General features: G+C 47.6%; 1 protein-coding gene across 2 annotated transcripts in view; it reads left to right on the top strand.

The window, feature by feature from the left end:
* vps8 (VPS8 subunit of CORVET complex) overlaps window positions 1-24,143 on the top strand; it is a 599,989-nt gene that overhangs the window by 489 nt on the left and 575,357 nt on the right. For both annotated transcript variants that reach the window (XM_080198763.1, XM_080198764.1), the window contains exons 2-6: window positions 11,929-11,997; window positions 17,036-17,166; window positions 19,006-19,102; window positions 21,024-21,056; window positions 22,591-22,645. In XM_080198763.1, the coding sequence (XP_080054889.1) occupies window positions 11,929-11,997; window positions 17,036-17,166; window positions 19,006-19,102; window positions 21,024-21,056; window positions 22,591-22,645 (385 nt within the window). The remainder of the gene's footprint in view (window positions 1-11,928; window positions 11,998-17,035; window positions 17,167-19,005; window positions 19,103-21,023; window positions 21,057-22,590; window positions 22,646-24,143) is intronic.

Consider the following 24,143-nt stretch of genomic DNA (forward strand, 5'->3'; position numbering starts at 1 on the left):
CCCCCCCCTCACCCTGAACCCGAGCCCCCCCCTCACCCTGAACCCGAGCCCCCCCCTCACCCTGAACCCGAACCCCCCCTTCACCCTGAACCCGAACCCCCCCTTCACCCTGAACCCGAACCCCCCCTTCACCCTGAACCCGAACCCCCCCTTCACCCTGAACCCGAACCCCCCCTTCACCCTGAACCCGAACCCCCCCTTCACCCTGAACCCGAACCCCCCCTTCACCCTGAACCCGAACCCCCCCTTCACCCTGAACCCGAACCCCCCCTTCACCCTGAACCCGAACCCCCCCTTCACCCTGAACCCGAACCCCCCCTTCACCCTGAACCCGAACCCCCCCTTCACCCTGAACCCGAACCCCCCCTTCACCCTGAACCCGAACCCCCCCTTCACCCTGAACCCGAACCCCCCCTTCACCCTGAACCCGAACCCCCCCTTCACCCTGAACCCGAACCCCCCCTTCACCCTGAACCCGAACCCCCCCTTCACCCTGAACCCGAACCCCCCCTTCACCCTGAACCCGAACCCCCCCTTCACCCTGAACCCGAACCCCCCCTTCACCCTGAACCCGAACCCCCCCTTCACCCTGAACCCGAACCCCCCCTTCACCCTGAACCCGAACCCCCCCCTTCACCCTGAACCCGAACCCCCCCTTCACCCTGAACCCGAACCCCCCCTTCACCCTGAACCCGAACCCCCCCTTCACCCTGAACCCGAACCCCCCCTTCACCCTGAACCCGAACCCCCCCTTCACCCTGAACCCGAACCCCCCCTTCACCCTGAACCCGAACCCCCCCTTCACCCTGAACCCGAACCCCCCCTTCACCCTGAACCCGAACCCCCCCTTCACCCTGAACCCGAACCCCCCCTTCACCCTGAACCCGAACCCCCCCTTCACCCTGAACCCGAACCCCCCCTTCACCCTGAACCCGAACCCCCCCTTCACCCTGAACCCGAACCCCCCCTTCACCCTGAACCCGAACCCCCCCTTCACCCTGAACCCGAACCCCCCCTTCACCCTGAACCCGAACCCCCCCTTCACCCTGAACCCGAACCCCCCCTTCACCCTGAACCCGAACCCCCCCTTCACCCTGAACCCGAACCCCCCCTTCACCCTGAACCCGAACCCCCCCTTCACCCTGAACCCGAACCCCCCCTTCACCCTGAACCCGAACCCCCCCTTCACCCTGAACCCGAACCCCCCCTTCACCCTGAACCCGAACCCCCCCTTCACCCTGAACCCGAACACCCCCGCTCCCGCCCTCAGCCTGGACCCCCGCTCCCGCCCTCAGCCTGGACCCCCGCTCCCGCCCTCAGCCTGGACCCCCGCTCCCGCCCTCAGCCTGGACCCCCGCTCCCGCCCTCAGCCTGGACCCCCGCTCCCGCCCTCAGCCTGGACCCCCGCTCCCGCCCTCAGCCTGGACCCCCGCTCCCGCCCTCAGCCTGGACCCCCGCTCCCGCCCTCAGCCTGGACCCCCGCTCCCGCCCTCAGCCTGGACCCCCGCTCCCGCCCTCAGCCTGGACCCCCGCTCCCGCCCTCAGCCTGGACCCCCGCTCCCGCCCTCAGCCTGGACCCCCGCTCCCGCCCTCAGCCTGGACCCCCGCTCCCGCCCTCAGCCTGGACCCCCGCTCCCGCCCTCAGCCTGGACCCCCGCTCCCGCCCTCAGCCTGGACCCCCGCTCCCGCCCTCAGCCTGGACCCCCGCTCCCGCCCTCAGCCTGGACCCCCGCTCCCGCCCTCAGCCTGGACCCCCGCTCCCGCCCTCAGCCTGGACCCCCGCTCCCGCCCTCAGCCTGGACCCCCGCTCCCGCCCTCAGCCTGGACCCCCGCTCCCGCCCTCAGCCTGGACCCCCGCTCCCGCCCTCAGCCTGGACCCCCGCTCCCGCCCTCAGCCTGGACCCCCGCTCCCGCCCTCAGCCTGGACCCCCGCTCCCGCCCTCAGCCTGGACCCCCGCTCCCGCCCTCAGCCTGGACCCCCGCTCCCGCCCTCAGCCTGGACCCCCGCTCCCGCCCTCAGCCTGGACCCCCGCTCCCGCCCTCAGCCTGGACCCCCGCTCCCGCCCTCAGCCTGGACCCCCGCTCCCGCCCTCAGCCTGGACCCCCGCTCCCGCCCTCAGCCTGGACCCCCGCTCCCGCCCTCAGCCTGGACCCCCGCTCCCGCCCTCAGCCTGGACCCCCGCTCCCGCCCTCAGCCTGGACCCCCGCTCCCGCCCTCAGCCTGGACCCCCGCTCCCGCCCTCAGCCTGGACCCCCGCTCCCGCCCTCAGCCTGGTCCCCCGCTCCCGCCCTCAGCCTGGTCCCCCGCTCCCGCCCTCAGCCTGGTCCCCCGCTCCCGCCCTCAGCCTGGTCCCCCGCTCCCGCCCTCAGCCTGGTCCCCCGCTCCCGCCCTCAGCCTGGACCCCCGCTCCCGCCCTCAGCCTGGACCCCCGCTCCCGCCCTCAGCCTGGACCCCCGCTCCCGCCCTCAGCCTGGACCCCCGCTCCCGCCCTCAGCCTGGACCCCCGCTCCCGCCCTCAGCCTGGACCCCCGCTCCCGCCCTCAGCCTGGACCCCCGCTCCCGCCCTCAGCCTGGACCCCCGCTCCCGCCCTCAGCCTGGACCCCCGCTCCCGCCCTCAGCCTGGACCCCCGCTCCCGCCCTCAGCCTGGACCCCCGCTCCCGCCCTCAGCCTGGACCCCCGCTCCCGCCCTCAGCCTGGACCCCCGCTCCCGCCCTCAGCCTGGACCCCCGCTCCCGCCCTCAGCCTGGACCCCCGCTCCCGCCCTCAGCCTGGACCCCCGCTCCCGCCCTCAGCCTGGACCCCCGCTCCCGCCCTCAGCCTGGACCCCCGCTCCCGCCCTCAGCCTGGACCCCCGCTCCCGCCCTCAGCCTGGACCCCCGCTCCCGCCCTCAGCCTGGACCCCCGCTCCCGCCCTCAGCCTGGACCCCCGCTCCCGCCCTCGTATGGTTGAGTTTTTGATGCAGATGGAGGATGAGAAAGTAGAGTCCCGAACCTGTGTCCTCTGTTTGAACAGAGGGGAGTACGATAGGTTGAGAGAGGAATTGGCCAATGTAGATTGGGGGAACAGATCGGCCAGTAGCACTGCTGAGGAACAGTGGAGGATCTTTAAGGAGATCTTTTTCGGTGCTCAGCAGAAATATATTCCAATGGTAAAGAAGGAACGTAGGAGAAGGGATAATCAGCCGTGGTTATTGAAGGAAATAAAAGAGAGTATTAAACTAAAAGCTGATGCATTTAGAGTGGCTAAAAGTAGTGGGCGAGTAGATTGGGAGGTTTAAAAATCAACAAAGATTGACTAAGAAGTTGATAAAGAAAGGAAGGATAGAGTATGAAGCTAAACTAGCACTAAATATAAAAAAGGACAGTAAGAGTTTTTACAAATATATAAAGAGGAGGAGGCTGGCTAGAGTGAATGTTGGACCCTTAGAGGATGAGAGGGGGAATTTAGTGATGGGAGATGAGGAAATGGCTGAGGCCTTAAATAAGTTTTTTGCCTCGGTCTTCACGGAGGAGGACGCGAATATTTGCCGGATATTAAAGATAGAAGGATGGTAGGAGTTGAGGGCCTGAATGTGATTACTGTCACTAGAGAGGTAGTGCTTGATCGACTAGCGGAACTGATGGTGGACAAGTCCCCAGGACCAGATGGAATGCATCCCAGGGTTCTGAAGGAAACGGCAGAGGTGATAGTAGACGCCTTAGTGATTATTTACCAAACTTCGCTGGATTCCAGGGAAGTGCTGGAAGATTGGAAAACGGCTAATGTTATGCCACTGTTTAAAAAAGGTAGCAGACAAAAGGCAGGGAATTATAGGCCGGTTAGTTTAACATCTGTAGTTGGAAGAATGCTTGAATCCGTCATCAAAGAAGAAATAGCGAGGCACCTAGAGAAGAATTGTTTGATAGAGCAGACACAGCATGGATTCGTTAAGGGGAAGTCGTATTTGACGAATTTATTGAAATTCTATGACGATGTGACTAGTGTGGTAGACAGAGGGGAATCGGTGGATGTGGTGTTTCTCGATTTTCAAAAGGCGTTTGATAAGGTGCCGCACAAAAAAGTTGTTTCAGAAGGTTAGGGGGCATGGAGTTGGGGGTAAGGTGTTAGCGTAGATAGAGGATTGGTTGTCTAATAGGAGGCAGAGAGTTGGTATCAATGGGTGCTATTCTGATTGTCGGTTGGTAACTAGTGGAGTGCCGCAGGGATCAGTGCTGGGGCCTCAGCTATTTACCATTTATATAGATGATCTGGAGGAGGGGGCTGAGTGTAGGGTGTCGAAATTTGCTCATGACACAAAGATGAGTGGAAAAGCAAATTGTGCAGAGGGTGTGGAAAGTCTACAGAGGGATCCAAATAGGCTGAGTGAGTGGGTGAGGACCTGGCAGATGGAGTACAATGTTAGCAAGTGTGAGGTTATCCACTTTGGCGGGAATAATAGTAGGAGGGATTACTGTTCAAAGGGCGAAAAGCTGCAGCATGCTACGGTGCAGAGGGACCTGGGGGTCCTTGTGCATGAGTCGCAAAAACCCAGTCTGCAGGTGCAGCAGGTGATCAAGAAGGCGAATGGGATGCTGGCCTTTATAGCGAGGGGGATAGAATATAAAAGCAGGGACGTCTTGCTGCAACTGTACAGGGCACTGGCGAGGCCGCAGCTGGAGTAGTGTGTGCAGTTTTGGTTGCTGCACTTGCGCAAGGATATTTTGGCCTTGGAGAGAGCGCAGAGGAGGTTCACTAGGCTAATACCGGAGATGAGGCAGTTGGACTATGAAGAGAGACTAAATAGACTGGGTCTGTACTCGTTGGAGTTTAGAAAGCTGAGGGGGGATCTTATAGAGACGTATAAGATAATGAAGAGGATGGATAGGGTAGAGGTAGAGAGATTCTTCCCGCTCAGAAAGAACAACAGGACTAGAGGGCACAGCCTCAAGATAAAGGGGGGGCAGTTTAGATCGGAGTTGAGGAGGAACTTCTTCACTCAAAGGGTGGTGAATCTCTGGATTTCTCTGCCCGTTGAAGTGGTGGAGACTACCTCGCTAAATGTATTTAAGACGCGGGTAGATAGGTTTTTGATAGGCAAGGGAATTAAGGGTTATGGGGAGAAAGCGGGAAGGTGGAACTGAGCCACTCCAGATCAGCCATGATCCTATTGAATGGTGGGGCAGGCTCGAAGGGCTAGATGGCCTACTCCTGCACCTACTTCTTATGTTCTCAGCCTGGACCCCCGATCCCGCCCCCACCCCCACCCCGGAGGACCGACCTCCCTGATTTTCCTCGCTCCGTAAAAAGTCTGACAACACCAGGTTTTAGTCCAACCGATTTATTTGATAGTAAACGCACAAGCTTTCGAGGTTTCCCTCTTTGTCAGGTGAATGGGGGAAACCTCGAAAGCTTGTGCGTTTACTCTCAAATAAATCGGTTGGACTAAAACCTGGTGTTGTCAGACTTTTTATTGTGTTTACCCCAGTCCAACGCCGGCACATCCACATCATTTCCTCGCTCCACCATTGCTGGCCACATCTTCTGCTACCTGTGTCCCAAGCTCTGGAATTCCCTTGCTAAACATTTCCACCTCTCTTCTGTTAAGATGCCCGTTAAAATCTCCATTTGTCCTAATATGTCATTACATGGCTCAATGTCATTTGTTGCTTCATGATGCACATTAAAGGTGCTGCATGAATGCAGATTGTTGTTGTTCTGGGTGAAAGTGTTGGATGACAGGCCTGCAGTGCAACTCAGCAAAGGTGTCATGTTGAAATAAAAACTGAAAATGTTGAATAAACTCAACGAGTCTGGCAGCATCTGCAGAGAGAGCAACAGAGTTAACATTTTGAGTCTGTGTGACCCTTCTACAGAACATCGTGAAGCTGGTGTATTTCACGTCTTGATGTATTCCCAGCATAAATTGGTTTCTTAAAGTTTCACTTTCACAGTTGTTTTCTATGTTGTTGTGTGTGTTCTTGTGCTTGTGTGCCACCATTTGGTGTGTCCTGAGGGCTGAAAACACTTCGGATGAATGAAATATATAAGAAGCCTAATTATAACTCAGAGACTGCTATTGAAGAGGAAAGAGAGATGGAGAGGTGAAGGATCACAAAGGCACATAATTAGTTTGGGGCCTGGGAAGCTGCTACTGGTAACAGTGGAGAGATTGGAATCGATGATATGCGCCTTACCAGAATTGTAGGAATGCAGATCTCGCAGTGGATTGTGGGGGTTAGTTTTGTTCTGCGCTTCCAGAAATATGGAGGAATTTGAAAGCAGGGATGAACATTTTAAAATTGGGGTGGTGCTGAGACTAGGAGCCAGAGAGGGTCAACGAGCAGTGATGTAATGGCTGAATAGGATATAGTATGATTTAGGACAGGACTGTAACCTTTTGGATTAGTTCAAGTTTGGAAAGCTGGCCTAGCATGCTTTGGATGAGTCCATTCTGGAGGCAACAACTTATAGATGAGAGTTTCAGCAGCATGTGAGCTGTGACAGTGGTAAAATGGCAAATGTTAAGCAGGTGGACATAGACTGTTGGGATTGCTTGGATGTGGGGTTAGAAGGTGATCAGAAATGATGCCAAGGTTGCAAACAGACTTGTTCAACCTCACATAGTGGCAGGGATGTGGGATGGAGTTGGTGGCTAGATTTCGAGATGTGGACCGATTCGTCCCAATATTGTAGAATCCTACGGTGCAGAAGGCCATTTGGCCCATTGAGCCTGCACCAACGGCAATTCCACCCAGGCTCTATGTCCATAAGCCACATATGTACCCTGCTCATCTTCTGACGCTTAGGGGCAATTTAGCATGGCAAATCTACCTAACGCGCACATCTTTGGAGTGTGGGAGGAAACCGGAGCACGTGGAGGAAACCCATGCAGATACAGGGAGAACATGCAAACTCTGCACAGACAGCCATTCATGGCCGGAATTAAACCTGTGAGGCAGCAGTGCTAACCACCATGCTGCCCAATATTAAGCTGAATGAAATTTCTCATTTGTTTTGGATTTTGGATGGGCAAATTGACAAACCAGATCCAATGAATGGGTTTGGTAGGTGAGATAGAACTGGATGTTATTGTGAACCTAATGTTGTGTAGGCTCGTGGAGAAACATCCTAAAGCAAATAGGTAAATGATTCTCCAGTTCCACTGCAGTGAATAGAGTTTTGGCTGAATGCCAAATTTTCTGTTCTCACTGGAAGGGACGGCGAGGTGAATGAGATTGGAGAATCCAGGCCATGAGCTTCAAGCTAGCTCACTAAAGGAGGGGGTGCAATGATTAAAACTGTTGCTTCACAGCACCAGCGACCCTGATTTCATTCCCGGCTTGGAACATTGTCTGTGTGGAATCTATATGTTTTCCCTGTGCCTGCGCAGGTTTCCTCCGGGTGCTCCGGTTTCCTTCCACAATCCGAAAGACGCACATTGGCCACGATAGATTCTCCCTCAATGTACCCGAACAAGCGCTGGAGTGTGGTGACTAGATGATTTTCACAGTAACTTCATTGTTGTGTTAATGTAAGCCTACTTGTGACACTAATAAATAAAATTAAACTGAAGTCTCTACCCACTGCAGTGCAGAGCCAAACGTGTCCCATACTCTATCTATAATCTGCCAAGTGTAAGCTTCAGGTCTTTGGCTGTGCTGTTGTTTGGGCTATGTGGTTCTCAGACAAAGCAGTGTAGCTACAACTTTAAGGAACTGCTGCAAATTCAGTGGAACTATTTTACTCCTCGGCTATTGATGTTATCATTGTATAAGGTGTGTAATTTGACTACTTCATTACTGATTATAAACGCTATTCCTGATGTTAAGACCTCTAATAGTAATGCAACTTTATTGAGTTTTGTGAATGAGACCTTTACCGTTCCATGTTTAAGAGCCGAATCCCACAATGTACCTACAATTCCAGTGACTGAATTAATCGTTTAGAGTAATCAATCTGTTTGTTTCCAGATATTTACACATGCCTCAGTTAACATCTATTATGGTTCCTTTTTCCTCAGATTAGGTTTGTCTAATTGGAACTTTACTTCATTCATTTTAAAATGATTGTTCCTTGGGTATGGGCATCACTGGCTGGGCCAGGATTTATTGTTCATCCCAAATTGCCTTTGAGAAGATGGTGGTTAGCTGCCTTCTTGAACCTGCTACAGTTCCTGTGTGGTATAGGCACACACGTACTGCTGTTTGGGGTGGTGTCCCAGGAATTTGACCCAGCGACAGTGAAGGAACGGCAATATATTTCCAAGTCAGGATGCGGTAATGCCGGCTTAGGACTGGGGTGGGAACAGTAGGAAGTCTCACCTGTTAAAGTCCAACAGGTTTATTTGGAATCATGAACTGTCGGAGTGTTGCTGTCCACTCACCTGATAAAGGAGCTGAATGCACTTTGGAGGGAGGGCAGAGGAGGTTTACTAGGCTGATACCTCATCAGGAAGAGAACACCCCTGCCTGGTGATTGTCAAGTGGTGTTCATTCATTTGTTGTTGTAGCGTCTGCATGGTCTCGCCAATGTACCATGCCTCAGAACATTCTTTTTGGCACCATATCAGGTAGACAAAGTTGGCTGAGTTGTAAGAGTATGTACTATGTACCTGGTGGATGGTGTTCTCACGTGAGATGATGGCATCCCGCACGTCTTGCAGAGGTTGCTGTGGCAGGGCTATGTGATGTCGTGGTCACTGTTCTCCAGAAGGCTGGGTAGTTTACTGCCACAACTTTACTGAAGTTGTGTGTTTGTTTGAAGGCAGTGGGGGTGCGTGGATGGCCTTGGTGATATATTCGTTTTCATCGATGACATGTTGAAGGCTTCTGAGAAGATGTCATAGCTTCTCCGCTCCAGGGAAGTACTGGACGGCAAAGGGTACTCTGTCTGCCATGTCCCATGTTTGTCTTCTGAGGAGGTCGGTGTGGTTTTTCGTTATGGTGCGTCGGAACTGTCGATCTATGAGTCGAGTGCCATATCCTGTTCTTATGAGGGCATCTTTCAACATCTGGAGGTGTCTGTTGCGATCCTCCTCAACTGAGCAGATCCTGTGTATACGGAGGGCTTGTCTGTAGGGGATGGCTTCTTTAATGTGTTTAGATTTCTTGGACATGCGCATCTCCATCAAGGACGGTCACCTCAGCACTTCACTGTACCGCAAGCCCATGGATAACGTCATGATGCTCCATTTCTCCAGCTTTCACCCTAAACTGGCAGGTGAAACTAGAACTAGGGGGCATAGCCTCAAAATAAGGAGAAGCAGATTTAGGACTGAGTTGAGGAGGGACATGACAGACAGAGTACCATGCCTAGGGACGTCCTTTCCTGTAGCAAATCAGGTAGACAACGTTGGCTGAGTCGCAACAGTGCATACTGTGTACCTGGTGGATGATCTTCTCATGTCAGATGTCACTCAGTACTTCCCTGGAGATGAGAAGCTATGACATCTTCTTTGAAGCCTTCAACATGTCATCAGTGAAGATGAACATCTCGTCAAGGCTATCCCCACACTCCCATTTCTTGCCTTCAAACAATCGCACAACCTCAAACAGACCATTGTCCGCAGCAAACTACCCAGCCTTCAGGAGAGCAGTGACCATGACACCACACAACCCTGCCACAGCAACCTCTGCAAGATGTGCCGGATCATCGACACGGATGCTATCGTCTCACGTGAGGACACCACCAGGTACACGGTGTATACTGTTGTGACACAACCAACGTTGTCTACCTGATACACTACAGGAAAGAATGTCCCTAGGCATGGTACATTGTCAAGACCGTGCAGACGCTGCAACAACGGATGAATGAACACCGCTTGACGATCACCAGGCAGGAGTTTTCTCTTCCTGTCGGGGAACACTTCAGCAGTCACGGGCATTCGGCCTCTGATCTTCGGGTAAGCATCCTCCAAAGTGGCCTTCACGACACATGACAACACAGAATCGCTGAGCAGAAACTGATAGTCAACTTCTGCACACATTTGGATGGCCTCAACTGGGACCTTGGGTTCATGTCACACTATCTGTAACCCCCAGTATGTGCCTGGGCTTTCAAAATCTCACTAACTATCCTGGCTGGAGACAGACATAATCTTTAACCTGTGCTTAATTCTGTCTCTGCTCACATTGTACCTTTAAGACTTGGTTACCTGTAAAGACTCGCAAACCAACCTTATCTTGTATATTGAGTATGTGTTTTTCTATGCTCTGTTTGTGAACTCTTCACTCACCTGAAGAAGGAGCAACATTCTGAAAGCGTGTGCTGCCAGATAAACCTGTTGGACTTTAACCGGGTGTTGTGAGACATCTTACTGTTCTTACCCCAGTCCAACGCTGGCATCTTCACGTTGTAAATAGTAGACAGACTTTGGAGAGTCAGACGGTGAGTTACTTACTGTAGAATTCTCAACTTCTGATCTGCTCTTGTGGCCACAGCATTTATATGACAGGTCCAGTTACATTTCTGGCAAATGGAGACTATCATCATTACTGGGGTGATAGTAATGTTATTGAATATTGGGAGGAGGTGGTTAGACTCTCTTTCATTGGAAATGGTCACTGGCTGATATTTGCATGGTGTGAATGCGATTTGCCACTGAGCAGGCCAAGCTGGCATTATAATATGCACTGAGATCTGGTCATTGTAGGATGCACTCCACTGCAATTGACAGAATGCTTGATTCCAAAAAACACATTTTGTATTTGTGGACCATCCTACTGAATCTCAGCAAGGACATCATCCTGGGTTAAAGAATGGTTTGAGTGCTTGAATTCATTTGTTGCGTATAATTGTTCATGAGGGGCTATTCTTTACAATGCACAGCAGATGGGAGATAGATCATCGTGGTTAGACTGGCCTAAGTTCTATTCCCACAAGCAATGCAGAAATACAATACATGATGAATCTAGCAGGTCAAAATGAAGCTTACATTTTACAGGTGCCTGTGAAGTGTCTTGTATGATTTGTGTTATATATTGGCTGACAATCCAGTTTTGTCCAGGTGGTAGATTATGTTGGGACTGTAAAGTATTGCACCATTGAATAGAGAAAGATGGATTTGTGTCCTGGGAGCTTTCGGACTGAATTCCCAATCTCAGCTGTGCTGCTGTTGGTCAAGGCTTCCACAGTGACATTGAGGGAGAGATGTTCCTGGCATCATCCATTTGCATTAACCAATACCTAGGGCAGGTTTGGCATTTATAGGGAGACAAATTTTTTTCAGTGTACTCGGGCAGTGATTGTGTTCAGAACTCCTGAACAATGTCCACGTTGGAAAAAATGTGGCCGAGTGGTATCGCTAGACTATTAATCTAAAAACTCAACTTATGTTCTGGAGGCCCAGGTTCGAATCCTGCCATGGCAGATAGTGCAATTTGAATTCAATAAAAAATTACCTGGAATTGAGAATCTACTGATAACCATGAAACGATTGTCGGAAAAACCCATCTGGTTCACTAATGTCCTTTAGGGAAAGAAATCTGCTGTCCTTAGCTGGTCTGGCCTACATGTGGCTTCAGAGCCATAGCAATGTGGTTAACTCTCAACTGCCCTCCAAGGGCAACTAGGGATGGGCAATAAATGCTGGTCAGCCAGCAATGTCCATGTCCCAGGAATGAATAAAAAAAAAATGCTTTCTTGAAATTGTGTTGTTCCTGAAGGTGAACTTCAAGTAGATTTTTCTGTTGATGGACTATTTGTGGGGAGTGGGAGAGGAGATGGGGTGTGTGGTCACGGGGGTCCACCTAGTGCACATTTGAAAAGGACACACCATCCTGTGGTCCATCTAATCTGACTGTTTGTAAATAGTGTCAAAAAGCACTGTTTAATCCATTACAAAACAGTCAGTATTTGCTGACCCTCTTTGTGCTTTACATGTCATCAGATTATTCACGAGTGACTACGTTTTTAAAAAAATCATTCTCTCAATTATTTCCACACAGATTGATGACAAGGAGTTTGATATTCCCCAAGTCGATACACCACCTACCCTAGAAAGCATATTGAATGAGGTAAGCCTTGTATGGCTGGAGCAGTTGAGTTTCTGGTCAATGCTAACCCCCCCTGGAAGTTTTTAGTGGGGGAATTTAGTGATGTTAATGTCTTGTTGGAGACGGTCATTGCCTGGCACTTCTATGGCACAAATGTAATTTGTAATTAATGTAGTTAAACAGTAATACCGTGGCTTTGATGCCATGCTGGTTGGATTGAGCATTGTTCACCTTCCACTTGCATTGTCAAAGAAGAACACCATTGATTCATTGTTAATGATATGCATAGCTGGGAAGATAATATGTGTAAGTGGTCAGAAAAACCCTTATCTCTCCATCCTTTGTGTCATAAACTTGTATATATCTGATCTGGTAAATATAGGAAGCACGGTGGCACAGTGGTTAGCACAGTTGTCTTGCAGTGCCAGGGACCCAGGTTAGAACATAGAACATTACAGCGCAGTACAGGCCCTTCGGCCCTCAATGTTGCGCCGACCAGTGGAACCAATCTAATGACCCTCTAACCTAAACTATTCCAATGTTATCCATATGCCTATCCACTGACCATTTGAACGCCCTTAAAGTTGGCAAGTCCACAACTACTGCAGGCAGGGCATTCCACGCCCTTACTACCCTCTGAGTAAAGAACCTACCTCTGACATCCGTCCGATAACTACCACCCCTTAATTTAAAGCCATGTCCCCTCTTATTAGCCATCACCATCCGAGGAAAAAGGTTCTCACTGTCCACCCTATCCAATCCTTTGATCATCTTGTATGCCTCAATCAGGTCACTTCGTAACCTCTCTAATGAAAATAACCTCAAGTCCCTCAGCCTTTCCTCATAAGACCTTCCCACCATACCAGGCAACATCCTGGTAAACCTCCTCTGCACCCTTTCCAATGCCTCCACATCTTTCTTATAATGCGGCGACCAGAACTGTACGCAGTACTCCAAGTGCAGCTGCACCAGAGTTTTGTACAGTTGTAAATTGACCTCATGGCTCCGAAATTCAATCCCTCTACCAATAAAAGCTAACACACCGTTTGCCTTCTTAACAACCTTTTCAGTGTGGGTGCCAACTTTCAGGGAGCTATGCACATGTACCCCGAGATTTCTCTGCTTGTCAACACTACTAAGAGTCCTTCCATTAGCCCTATATTCTGTACTCCTGTTACTCTTACCAAAGTGAATCACCTCACACTTTTCCGTATTAAACTTCATTTGCCACCTCTTGGCCCAGCTCTGCAGCTTATCTATGTCCCTCTGCAAACTGTAACTTCCATCCTCACTGTCTACAACTCCTCCAACTTTGGTGTCATCAGCAAATTTACTAATCCATCCTTCTACACCCTCATCTTGGTCATTTATAAAAATGACAAACAGCAGTGGCCCCAAAACAGATCCTTGAGGTACACCACTTGTAACTGAACATAAGAACATAAGAAATAGGAGCAGGAGTAGGCCATCCAGCCCTTCAAGCCTGCCCCGCCATTCAATAAGATCATGGCTGATCTGTCGTGTCTCAGTTCCACGTTCCCGCCCTCTCCCCATAACCCTTAATCCCCTCGCTTATCAAAAACCCATCAACCCGCGTCTTAAAAATATTTAGCGAGGCAGCCTCCACCACCTCAACGGGCAGAGAATTCCAGAGATTCACCACCCTTTGAGTGAAGAAGTTCCTCCTCAACTCCGTTCTAAACCGCCCCCCCTTTATCTTGAGGCTGTGCCCCCTAGTCCTACTGTCCTTTCTGAGCGGGAAGAGCCTCTCCACCTCTATCCTATCCATCCCATTCATCATCTTGTATGTCTCAATGAGATCTCCCCTCATTCTTCTAAACACTAACGAGTACAAGCCTAGTTTATTCAGCCACTCCTCATAGCTCAACTCCCTCAACTGAACTCCAGGTTGAATATTTCCCATCAACCACCACCCTCTGTCTTCTATCAACTAGCCAATTCCTGATCCAAACTGCTAAATCACCCTCAATCCCATGCATCTGCATTTTCTGCAATAGCCTGCCATGGGGAACCTTATTAAACGCTTTGTTAAACGTCAACTGCCTTACCCTTATCCACCTCTTTGGTCACCTTCTCAAAAAACTCGATAAGGTTTGGGAGGCACGACGTATCCTTCACAAAACCGTGTTGACTATCCTTAATCAATTTATTTCCCTCTAGATGATTATAAATCCTATCCCTTATAATTCTTTCCAAAACTTTGCCCACAACAGAAGTAAGGCTCACCGGTCTATAATTCCCACGATGGTCTCTACTCCCCTTCTTGAACAAGGGAACAACATTTGCTATCATCCAGTCTTCCGGCACTATACCTGTAGCCAATGACGACATGAAGATCAAAGCCAAAGGCTCTGCATTCTCCTCCCTAGCTCCCAGAGAATCCTAGAGTAAATCCCATCCGGCCCAGGGGACTTGTCTATTTTCATACTCTCAAGAATTGCTAACACCTCCCCCTTATGTACCTCAATCCCATCTAGTCTACTACCTGGTATCGCAGTATTCTCCTCGACTATACTGACTTTTTCCTGCGTGAGTACTGACGAAAAATACTCATTCAGTGCCTCTCCTATCTCTTCAGGCTCCACGCACAACTTCCCACTGCTGTCTCTGACTGGCCCTAATCTTGCCCTAACCAATTTTTTATTCTTGACATACCTGTAGAAAGCTTTAGCATTTTCCTTGATCCTATCCGCCAAAGTCTTCTCATGTCCTCTTCTAGCTCTTCTTAACTCTCTCTTTAGCTCCTTCCTGGCTAATTTATAACTCTCCAGTGCTCTAACTGAGCCTTCACGTCTCATCTTTACATAAGCCTCCTTCTTCCTCTTCACCAGAGATTCAACTTCCTTAGTACACCATGGTTCTCTCGTTCGACCACTTCCTCCCTGCCTGACAGGTACATGTTTATCAAGGACTTGTGCCTTGAATAAGCTCCATATTTCAAATGTTCCCAGCCACTGCAATTTCCTACTCCACCCTACGTATCCTAAATCTCTCCCAATAGCCTCATAATTACCTTTCCCCCAGCTATAACTTCTGCCCTTCAGTATATGCCTATCCCTTTCCATCACTAAGATAAACGTAACCAAATTGTGGTCACTATCACCAAAGTGCTCAGCTACCTCCAAGTCCAACACCTGGTCTGGTTCATTACCCAGTACCAAATCCAATGTAGCCTCACTTCTTGTTGGCTTATCTACATACTGTGTCATGAAACCTTCCTGCACACATTGGACAAAAACTGACCACTCTAACGTGCTTGAACCATAGCTTTTCCAATCAATATTTGTAAAGTTAAAGTCCCCCATAACAACTACCCTGTTACTTTCGCACCTATCCAGGATCATGTTTGCAATCCTCTCCTCTACATCTCTGGAACTTTTTGGATTCCGGTTCGATTCCGGCATTGGGTATCTGTCTGTGTGGAGTTTGCACATTATCCCTGTGTCTGCGTGGGTTTCTTCCAGTTTCCCCCTTCGTCCAAAGCTGTGCAGGTTAGGTGGATTGGCCATACTAAATTGCCAAAAATGTGTCTAAAAATTTGCAGGCCAAATGGATTAGCAGGATAAGTTTGTGGCGTTACAGGTACAGAGCAGAGGGAGGGCCTGGCTAGAGATACTCTTTCGGAGAGTTGGTGTAGACTTAATGGGTTGAATGGCCCCCTTCTGCACCGTATGGATTTTATAATTCTATCTTGTGAAGAATACCAATTTTCATACTATTGATTCATAATGTTTCATGATTGTATTTATGTCATTGCCTCCTCTTTATTTCTGTTCTTTCCCTGTTTCCTGGTTTGCACGTAATGAATTGTACCTTATCTTAAACTGTTTCTGACACAATTTCATGAATCATAGAATCCCTACAGTACAGAAAGAGGTCATTTGGCCCATCGGGTCTGCACCTACCACAATCCCACCCAGGCCCTACCCCCATATCCCTACATATTTTACCCACTAATCCCTCAATCTAAGCATCTCAGGATACTAAGGGGCAACTTTAGCATGGCCAATCAACCTAACCCGCACATCTTTGGACTGTGGGAGGAAACCCACGCAGACATGGGGAGAATGTGCAAATTCCACACAGACAGTGACCCAAGCCTGGAATCGAATCCAGGTCCCTGGAGCTGGGAAGTAGCAGTGCTAACCACCGTGCCGCCCATTTAGGAAGGCAGATAAAAAAAAGGATGATTTTCATTTTTTGTGTACCTTTTGAGCTACAAGATAAGAATAAGGGCTATGGTAAGGATAGAGTAGCATTGTGGCTACGGGCTCATAACGCGGAGACTTGAATTGAATGATCCAGAGATTTTAGTTCAAAACCCACCATGGCAGCTGGGGGAATTTCATTCAATATATTGAATCTGGTTTATAAAGCTACTCTCAGTAATGTTGACCATGAAACCATTGTCGATTGTTGTAAAAACCCATTTAGTTCATAGCCTTTAGGGAAAGAAATCTGCCATCCTTCCCCACTCTGGCCTACGTGTGACTCTAGACCACCGCAATTTAGTTTGATTCTCAACTACCCTCTGAAATAGTCCAGCAAGCCACTGACCTGTGTTCTAGAAGGCACCTCACCTTCTCACAGGCAGTTAGGGAATAAATATTGACCCATTTGCCAGTGACACCCCCCCAACCACCCACATCCTGTGAGCAAATAAAGGAAACTAATGGCAAGCAGTTACCCAGATTGTAAAATCTGGGGTGGCATGGTAGCACAGTGGGTTAGCTCTGCTGCTGTACAGCGCCAGGGACCTGGGTTCCATTCCTGGCTTGGGTCACTGTCTGTGTGGAATTTGCACATTCTCCCTGTGCCTGCATGGGTTTTCTCCAGATGCTCCAGTTTCCTCCCACATTCTGAAAGACGTGCTGGTTAGGTGCATTGACCCGAACAGGCACTGGACTGTGGTGTTAAGGGGAATTCCACAATAACTTCATTGCAGTGTTAATGTAAGCCTTACCTGTGACGCTAATAAATAAACTTTTACTTTACTTTGTGTTTCTCTCCCCTTTCTGTGATACCCCTTCCCAAACAGACAGAAGATGAAGATGAATCATTTATATTGGAGGACCCGATCCTCTTGAACATGGATAACATTGACACACATTCAGGTGAAACCTCGTCCCTTGCGAGTTCCGACAGTGGGGACAGGACAAATTTAAAACGGTGAGTGTCTACAGGGAATATCCAAGTGTTTTCAATCAATAAACAAAATTAAAAAGTATACACAGTTCTGGGGGAACACTTTCCACTTAAGGTAAACTTACTGGCCTTGCCCTGATTCTTGTTTTACTGCATTTGTGTTGATTTGCAGTCTCTCTCATTTACTTACTCCCTCTACTTCAGCAAGGAATGATCTAGCAAGTTAATAGAGGGGCTCTGATGCAGTCAATGGACAGTGAGGATATAAGCAATGGATCAGATATATATTGGAATAATAAATATCGTGTGTCAAATACTGTGACCTTATCTACGGGTTCACATGGTTAACATCATACTATCTTTACAGTACAGAAGGAGGCCACTTGGCCCATCGAGTCTGTACTGACCACAATCCCACCCAGGCTCTATTCCTGTGACCCCACACATTTACCCCGCTAATCCCCCTGACCCTAGGGTCAATTCAGCTTGGCCAATCCACCCAACCTGCACATCTTTGGAGTGTGGGAGGAAACCGGAGCACCCGGAGGAAACCCACACAGAAACGGGGAGCATGTGCAAACTCTACACTCTACCTGTGGCCGGAATCAAACCCGGGTCCCTGGAGCTGTGAGGCAGAGCAGTGCTAACCACTGTGTGCTGCCGTGCATCATCTGGGATAATGGTTTTTATTTAGAATAATCAGCACCTGGAAATGAGTTTGATTCTGAGCCTGGAATACAATTGGTGAGTTTCTCACAAGCACAAATATGTGTTAAAATAATAATGATGTAGTTATCTTTAATAAGTTATACATTTCCAGTATTACCTGCCTTCTCCATGATTGTATTTGACAATGGTCTTTTATAACACATTGGATGACATACCACATGAAATAATTGTTGGTATTTAAAAAAAGTAACATTAAGCCACTCTTCTTGACAGTTAGCTCGACTTCATCCTGGCAGTTTGATGCCTTCTGTTTTTCAGTAGAAAATCTACTTTGAGAATGTGAATAAAAACAATGTTGTACAAGACATTGGTAAGGCTACAGTTGGAATATTGTGTGCAGTCCAGGCCACCCTATTATAGAAAGGATATTATTAAACTAGAAAGAGTGCAGAAAAGATTTATTGGGATGCTACCGGGACTTGATGGTTGGAGTTATAAGGAGAAGCTGAATAAACTGGTACGTTTTTTCTCTGGAGCATAGGAGGCTGAGGGGTGACCTTATAGAGGTCTATAAAATAATGAGGGGCATAGATCAGTTAGGTAGTCAATATCTTTGCCCAAAGGGAGGGGACTCTAAAGCGAGAAGTTTAAGGTGAGAGGGGAGAGATGCAAAGATGTCCAGAGAGGCAATTTTTTCACACAGAGGGTGGTGAGTGTCTGGAACAAGTTGCCAGAGGTAGTAGTAGAGGCGGGTACAATTTTGTCTTTTAAAAAGCATTTAGACAGTTACGTGGTAACATGGATATAGAGGGATATGGGCCAAATGCAGGCAATTGGGACTACCTTAGTATTTTATAAAAAAAAGCGGCGTGGACAAGTTGGGTCAAAGGGCCAATGCTGACTCTATTCTAAGCTCAGTAATGCTAATGGCAGCCATGAGTTAACAAAGCTCTATTGTACTTAACAAAGGATTATATCATAACTTCAATGGTGGAATCAGCTGAAATTATATTGACTTCTGCAGTTCCAACTCTTGACCAGTCTTGGTTGTTTCTGAGTGACTTCAAAAGATCTAGATTAAGATGTACTTGGCTATGTTAGTGTGGTAATAACTGAACCAGGTGAGGGTAAGAAGATGCATCCTTTACAGTTTCTTTTCCCTCCTCTCCCTTATTAACCAATGGCATTATCCAGAAGGAAAAAATTTTCGGACGTGAGCCCCAGCATCCACGGTTCGGTCGTTCGACGGTCGGTGCTCAAAGGAGTTTCTGCACAAGTTGTGTCTGCGGCAGTAAGTATATTCTCAGCAAGTGTTTTAAATATTTCCTGTGATGGTGACAGGCACACCGTTATTGTATCTTTTGGCTAAATAACATTTGGTTCCTGCTTCAATAAAAGTACAAGAGGATGCTGGCCATGATGGCTATTTTCTTGTCTCAGTAGGAGTGTCATACTAAACTGTATTGAAAAACCATCTTGTACTTAAATGGCCTATAACATTGATTGCTGCAAAATGCATTTAGGGATTTAGAGGTCTAATGTTTCTGGTTGTTTTCTGACTGTTGCCTGGTTTCCAGATGGGAAGATTGCTGCTATGTCCTTGCAATGCCTGAGAGATACAATTAGGATAACCTGTTAGCAAGTTTGCAATGACTCAGAGAGACAAGACCAGGTCAGGGTGAAGGTCATAACAGATGGGAGCAGGAGTAGATGATTCATCCCACTGAGTCTGCTTCACCTTCAGTGAGATCATGGCTGATCTGTTATTGTGGCCTCATCTCCATTTTCTAAACTCAGTCTCGAATATATTCAATGTGCCATCCTCCCCTGCTCTGTGGGGTAGAAAATTGCAAAGACTTAACGACCCTCTGAGAGAAGAAATTCCTCCTCAGTTGAGTCTTAAATGCGAGCCGCTGATTTTATTTTTATGGACCAGATGAAGAGCAGCTTGCATCTATAAAGAGCCTTTAAGATGAAAACAAATCCCGAAATGCTTCACAGGCATGTCATCAAAAAGAAAAGCACAATTGCCTTGAGTGCTGCAGTGGTTATGGGACATCGCTGTGCGCAGCCACATTGTAGAATGCTGACTCCAGTTCACCATCCACAACAATTTTCATTTGTAATGTTCTTTTAAGATAGAAAATCATTGCAGCAGGGGCGGCACAGTGGTTAGCACTGTTGCCTCACAGCGCCGGGGACCTGGGTTCGATTCCCAGCTTGGGTCACTGTCTGTGTGGAGTTTGCACATTCTCTCCATGTCTGCGTGGGTTTCCTCCGGGTGCTCTGGCTTCCTACCACACTCCAAAGATATGTGGGTTAGGGTTGATTTGGCAAGCTAAATTGACCCTGGTGTCAGGGTGATTAGTAGAGTAAATATGTGGGGTTTTACAGGAATAGAGCCTGGGTGGGATGTGGTCGGTGCAGACTCAATGGGCTGAATGGTCTCCTTCTGCACTGTAGGGATTCGAAGTATAGCATACTTCACAGAGATATCATCTGATATGGATGCTGAACGAAGATGTTCAGTGTGATGCTTGGTCCATGAGGTGGGTTTTCAGGGGGCCTTAATTGTTTAGATGGTGAGATGGAGGAACTTGGGGGAGAGATTTGAAACTGTTGGGTCAAAGAGGGCATTTCTATCAGTGTTTGGAGGAAGGCAAAATGATGTGCAAGAGACCCAAATACAGCAGCGTCCTCACAAAGGGACTCCTTGTGCTGGAGAGGGCTACAGAGATAAGAGGCATGGCCATGAACTTCATTTCACTCCAGGATGCAAATGCAGGATGCAGGATTGGAGGCATTGGAACCCAGTGGAATCAATGGGAACAGGAGTGATGGATGAGGGTGTTTGACGAAGATCAGGATAAGGATAAACGGAAGTTTACTGAGGTTGGCTAGGAACAGTTGAATCTGGAGGTAGAAGGGCATGATGTAGGTTTGAGCAGCAGATAGATTGAGGCATGCTATCAGAAAGCTATGTTATGCGTGAATAGCAGTCAGCACCATTAATCTCACTTATTATTTTGATAGAAAATTATTGTCCTATTAGATCTTATATCTAATGTAATTTGTGCATTTTCCTGTCTGGTGCTCGGACTTTGCCTCATCAATGTTAACTGATTTGAAAAACGAGGTGGATTTTGAGTACAGCAGCCAGTTAGTGAGATGAGACTTTGCCACAGTTAAAGTTTTTACTTTTTGTTTTGCAGGATAGAGTAGATGCAGGATTGCCCACTGCTGTTGTAAGTACATAAGCTTATATGATCATATAAGCTTACACGAATATATTGACTAAATACTTTGTTTAGTTATTGTAGAATTTATGTATGTATGTCAAGAAGACAGAAATTGTTGAGAGGTGAGTAGAGTTTGTTATTTTGTGACTTGGAATAACAACATGATGACAAAATTGGGGTAACGTTGTAACTCAAAAGCTGCATGAAGTCAGATGGAAGTTAGTGGCTGGAATTCTCCGGCTGTTCATACCCTGTTGCCGTTGCAAGCGAGGATGGAGAATTTAGTGCTTAGCCAAATCTCTGTTCTCTGCAAACCGAACCAGAGAATCCTGCTGGCATGAATGGGTGGGATTTTCCATGATGTGGGTATGCCGGCGTTGGACTGGCGTAAACACAGTAAAAAGTCTGACAACACCAGGTTTTAGTCCAACCTAGTTATTTGATAATACTCACAAACTTTCGAGGTTTCCCTCTTCTTCAGGTGAATGGAGAGTTCTGGCCTCAGACAGAGCATATAAAGCACAGACAGTTTAGAATCTCTAAACTGTCTGTGCTTTATATGCTCTGTCTGAGGCCAGAACTCTCCATTCACCTGAAGAAGAGGGAAACCTCGAAAGCTTGTGAGTATTATCAAATAAATAGGTTGGACTAAAACCTGGTGTTGTCAGACTTTTTACTGGGATTTTCCAGCCAGTGTCTTCTCTTTGTCTGAACTCTGTCATGTGCTCTGTGGAAAACAGTTCAGTCAGTAGAAACTACCCTTAGCTGCCCAGTAGCCCTGATTTATTTGATTCATGCCCCTCTGCCCTAAACAGCCGCATTTATTGGATTCTCAATGAAAAACCCTACTGCCATTCTCAAAATTGGAGCTAAGCTTGCAGTTTGTGACTGGTGGGCATTGAATGATATTTCACTTTCATTTCTCCTAACCGTACCTGTTTGTTAATTTTGTTTCTTTTGCTTGGGAATCAGCTTGCATGGGCGAAGCTTCCCAGCAAAGTGGCGTTGGAGTGACTCTGGGTGTTGTTGCTGTGGGACTGGGAAATCCTGGATGTACACTTAGGCTTATCTCAAGATAGTACCATGTTTGCAATCCTATCCGTATATACCCATGCACCGTCTAATATACCACAAACAGTGCTGTGGATGACTTGTATAATGGAAGACAAAAGTGGAAAACAAAGTTACTAACCTTTTTTCCCACAATCCAAAGATGTTTAGGAATAGCTACAGTAAATATGCTGGGTTATGGGGGAAGAGTGGGGTTTGGGCCTGGGTAAGATACTCTTTGGAGAATCGATGCAGGCTTAATGGGCTGAATGACCTCCTGCACTGTAGGAATTCTATGATTTACTTGAATGTAGTTTAAAAGGAGATACGGAAGGAATCCAATGTTTCTGGAATAGATGGAGCTGCACTGTTGTCTTTAGAAATAATGGCATTTGTGCTTCACAGAAATTTAATTTGCTGGAACAGGAAAGAACCCATTGGTGACAAAAATCTCTTGTATTTTTTTAAAACATACTTTCTGGTTCTCTAGGTTGTATCAAATGTAATAGCAGTGGGAACGTCGCATGGACTGGCACTTGTATTTGGTAAGGTAGAAATCTTCTTTCTAACTTCTGTTTGTGAAAATAACAGTACCTAATGCTGTTTGTAATATTGAACTGACAATTCTTCTAATAATCTAAGTACTTTTTTCATGCCTGCATGGCCATGTATTTTCAGAAATTCTGTCTGCATTTACAACTTTATGAAGCAGATTTATGTTGTATGTTACTCTCATTGTTCTCTTTTAAAATTGTGCAAGGATAATGGAAGAGGGATAATTCTGCATTTGGCCAATCTGAGCAAATTGGTCTTGTCAGGAAGCAGAGGATAGTAAATCACAGAGCCCGTGATATTCTGTTCAGTGAGATAAACAGTGAGAAAATCGTGGGCTCCAGGCTGATAATTTCCCTTCACATTCCCTGTGAGTGCTGATCATGAGTGAGTACTTGACTGGAATTAGCACAAATATTTTAAGCTGGGTTTCTTGGACAGCACCTAAGCAAACCTCTCGTATTTCAAAACTTTATTTCCCAACAGTGTGCTGCCTCTTTTTTTTAGCCTTTAGCAGACAACATGACCTCTACATGGAGATGTGTAAGATCTCTTGTTAGGGTACAAGATAAAAACCCAAAGGTGTATTGCAGAGTTAGACTAGACCTCAACTACTTGCTATTTTGGCATTAATGTAAGGTTAAGGTATTTCACTCCAGGTGTAACACACGAGGAAGCTTTTATCAAAACAAAGGTTATTTAACAGTACAATTTAATTGTAGCAAATGAATTATCTTAACATAAGCAATAATCATCTTATAGACTTAAATTCCTCCTCAAAATCAGTTAGCAACATACAGGTTTACATGCTTGTACTTGAGTTGTCAGTCCTTGAGCCTCCGAATACCTCCAGAGAGAGCCTTATTTCTCCCAGCAGGTCCCAAACAGCTGCCTCTAGAGAGGGAGAGACCGTTCTTGCTTCTTTCAAAACTTGGCACTAAACTGTCTGTTTATCCCTGTAAGCTTAGCTCCTCCCCTTAAGTATATGACTCTGTCAATCAACCTAATCAAAGCCCTACTCTGAAACCCCAGGGGAAAAATCAGTGCATTAAATCACATTAAAACAAATACATCCCTAGATAAAATCAATCATTAGCCTGCATTCTCAGCCTTTAAGCTGCCTGTGCAGACAAATCAACACCATGTAAAACAGCTGAATTTTAAACATTGCCCTCACAAGAAACATGATGTGAATACATTTCTTAAGGGCACAGTATGATCACACTTTGCTTATATTGAGTTTGAACTAGTTGCAGGAAATTGTGTGAGAATGGCTTCTCCATCACTGTGGGGAAACGTCTAGTGACCACATGCTTGGGATTGAGATCTTAGCAGGGTAGATGGGATTCATCATCATTCCTTCATACTATAGCGTATCATTGGATCTTCAAAAATTAATGCCCCAGACATTGGGTAATTATGGATAATATTTTGACGGTAGTCTGACTACTGCAATTTTCCAGTTAGAATTTGATTTTCAGGATTGCAAAC

The sequence above is a fragment of the Carcharhinus amblyrhynchos genome, chromosome 11 (assembly GCF_965287045.1).
Source record: "Carcharhinus amblyrhynchos chromosome 11, sCarAmb.v2.hapA, whole genome shotgun sequence".
Lineage (NCBI taxonomy): Eukaryota > Metazoa > Chordata > Chondrichthyes > Carcharhiniformes > Carcharhinidae > Carcharhinus > Carcharhinus amblyrhynchos.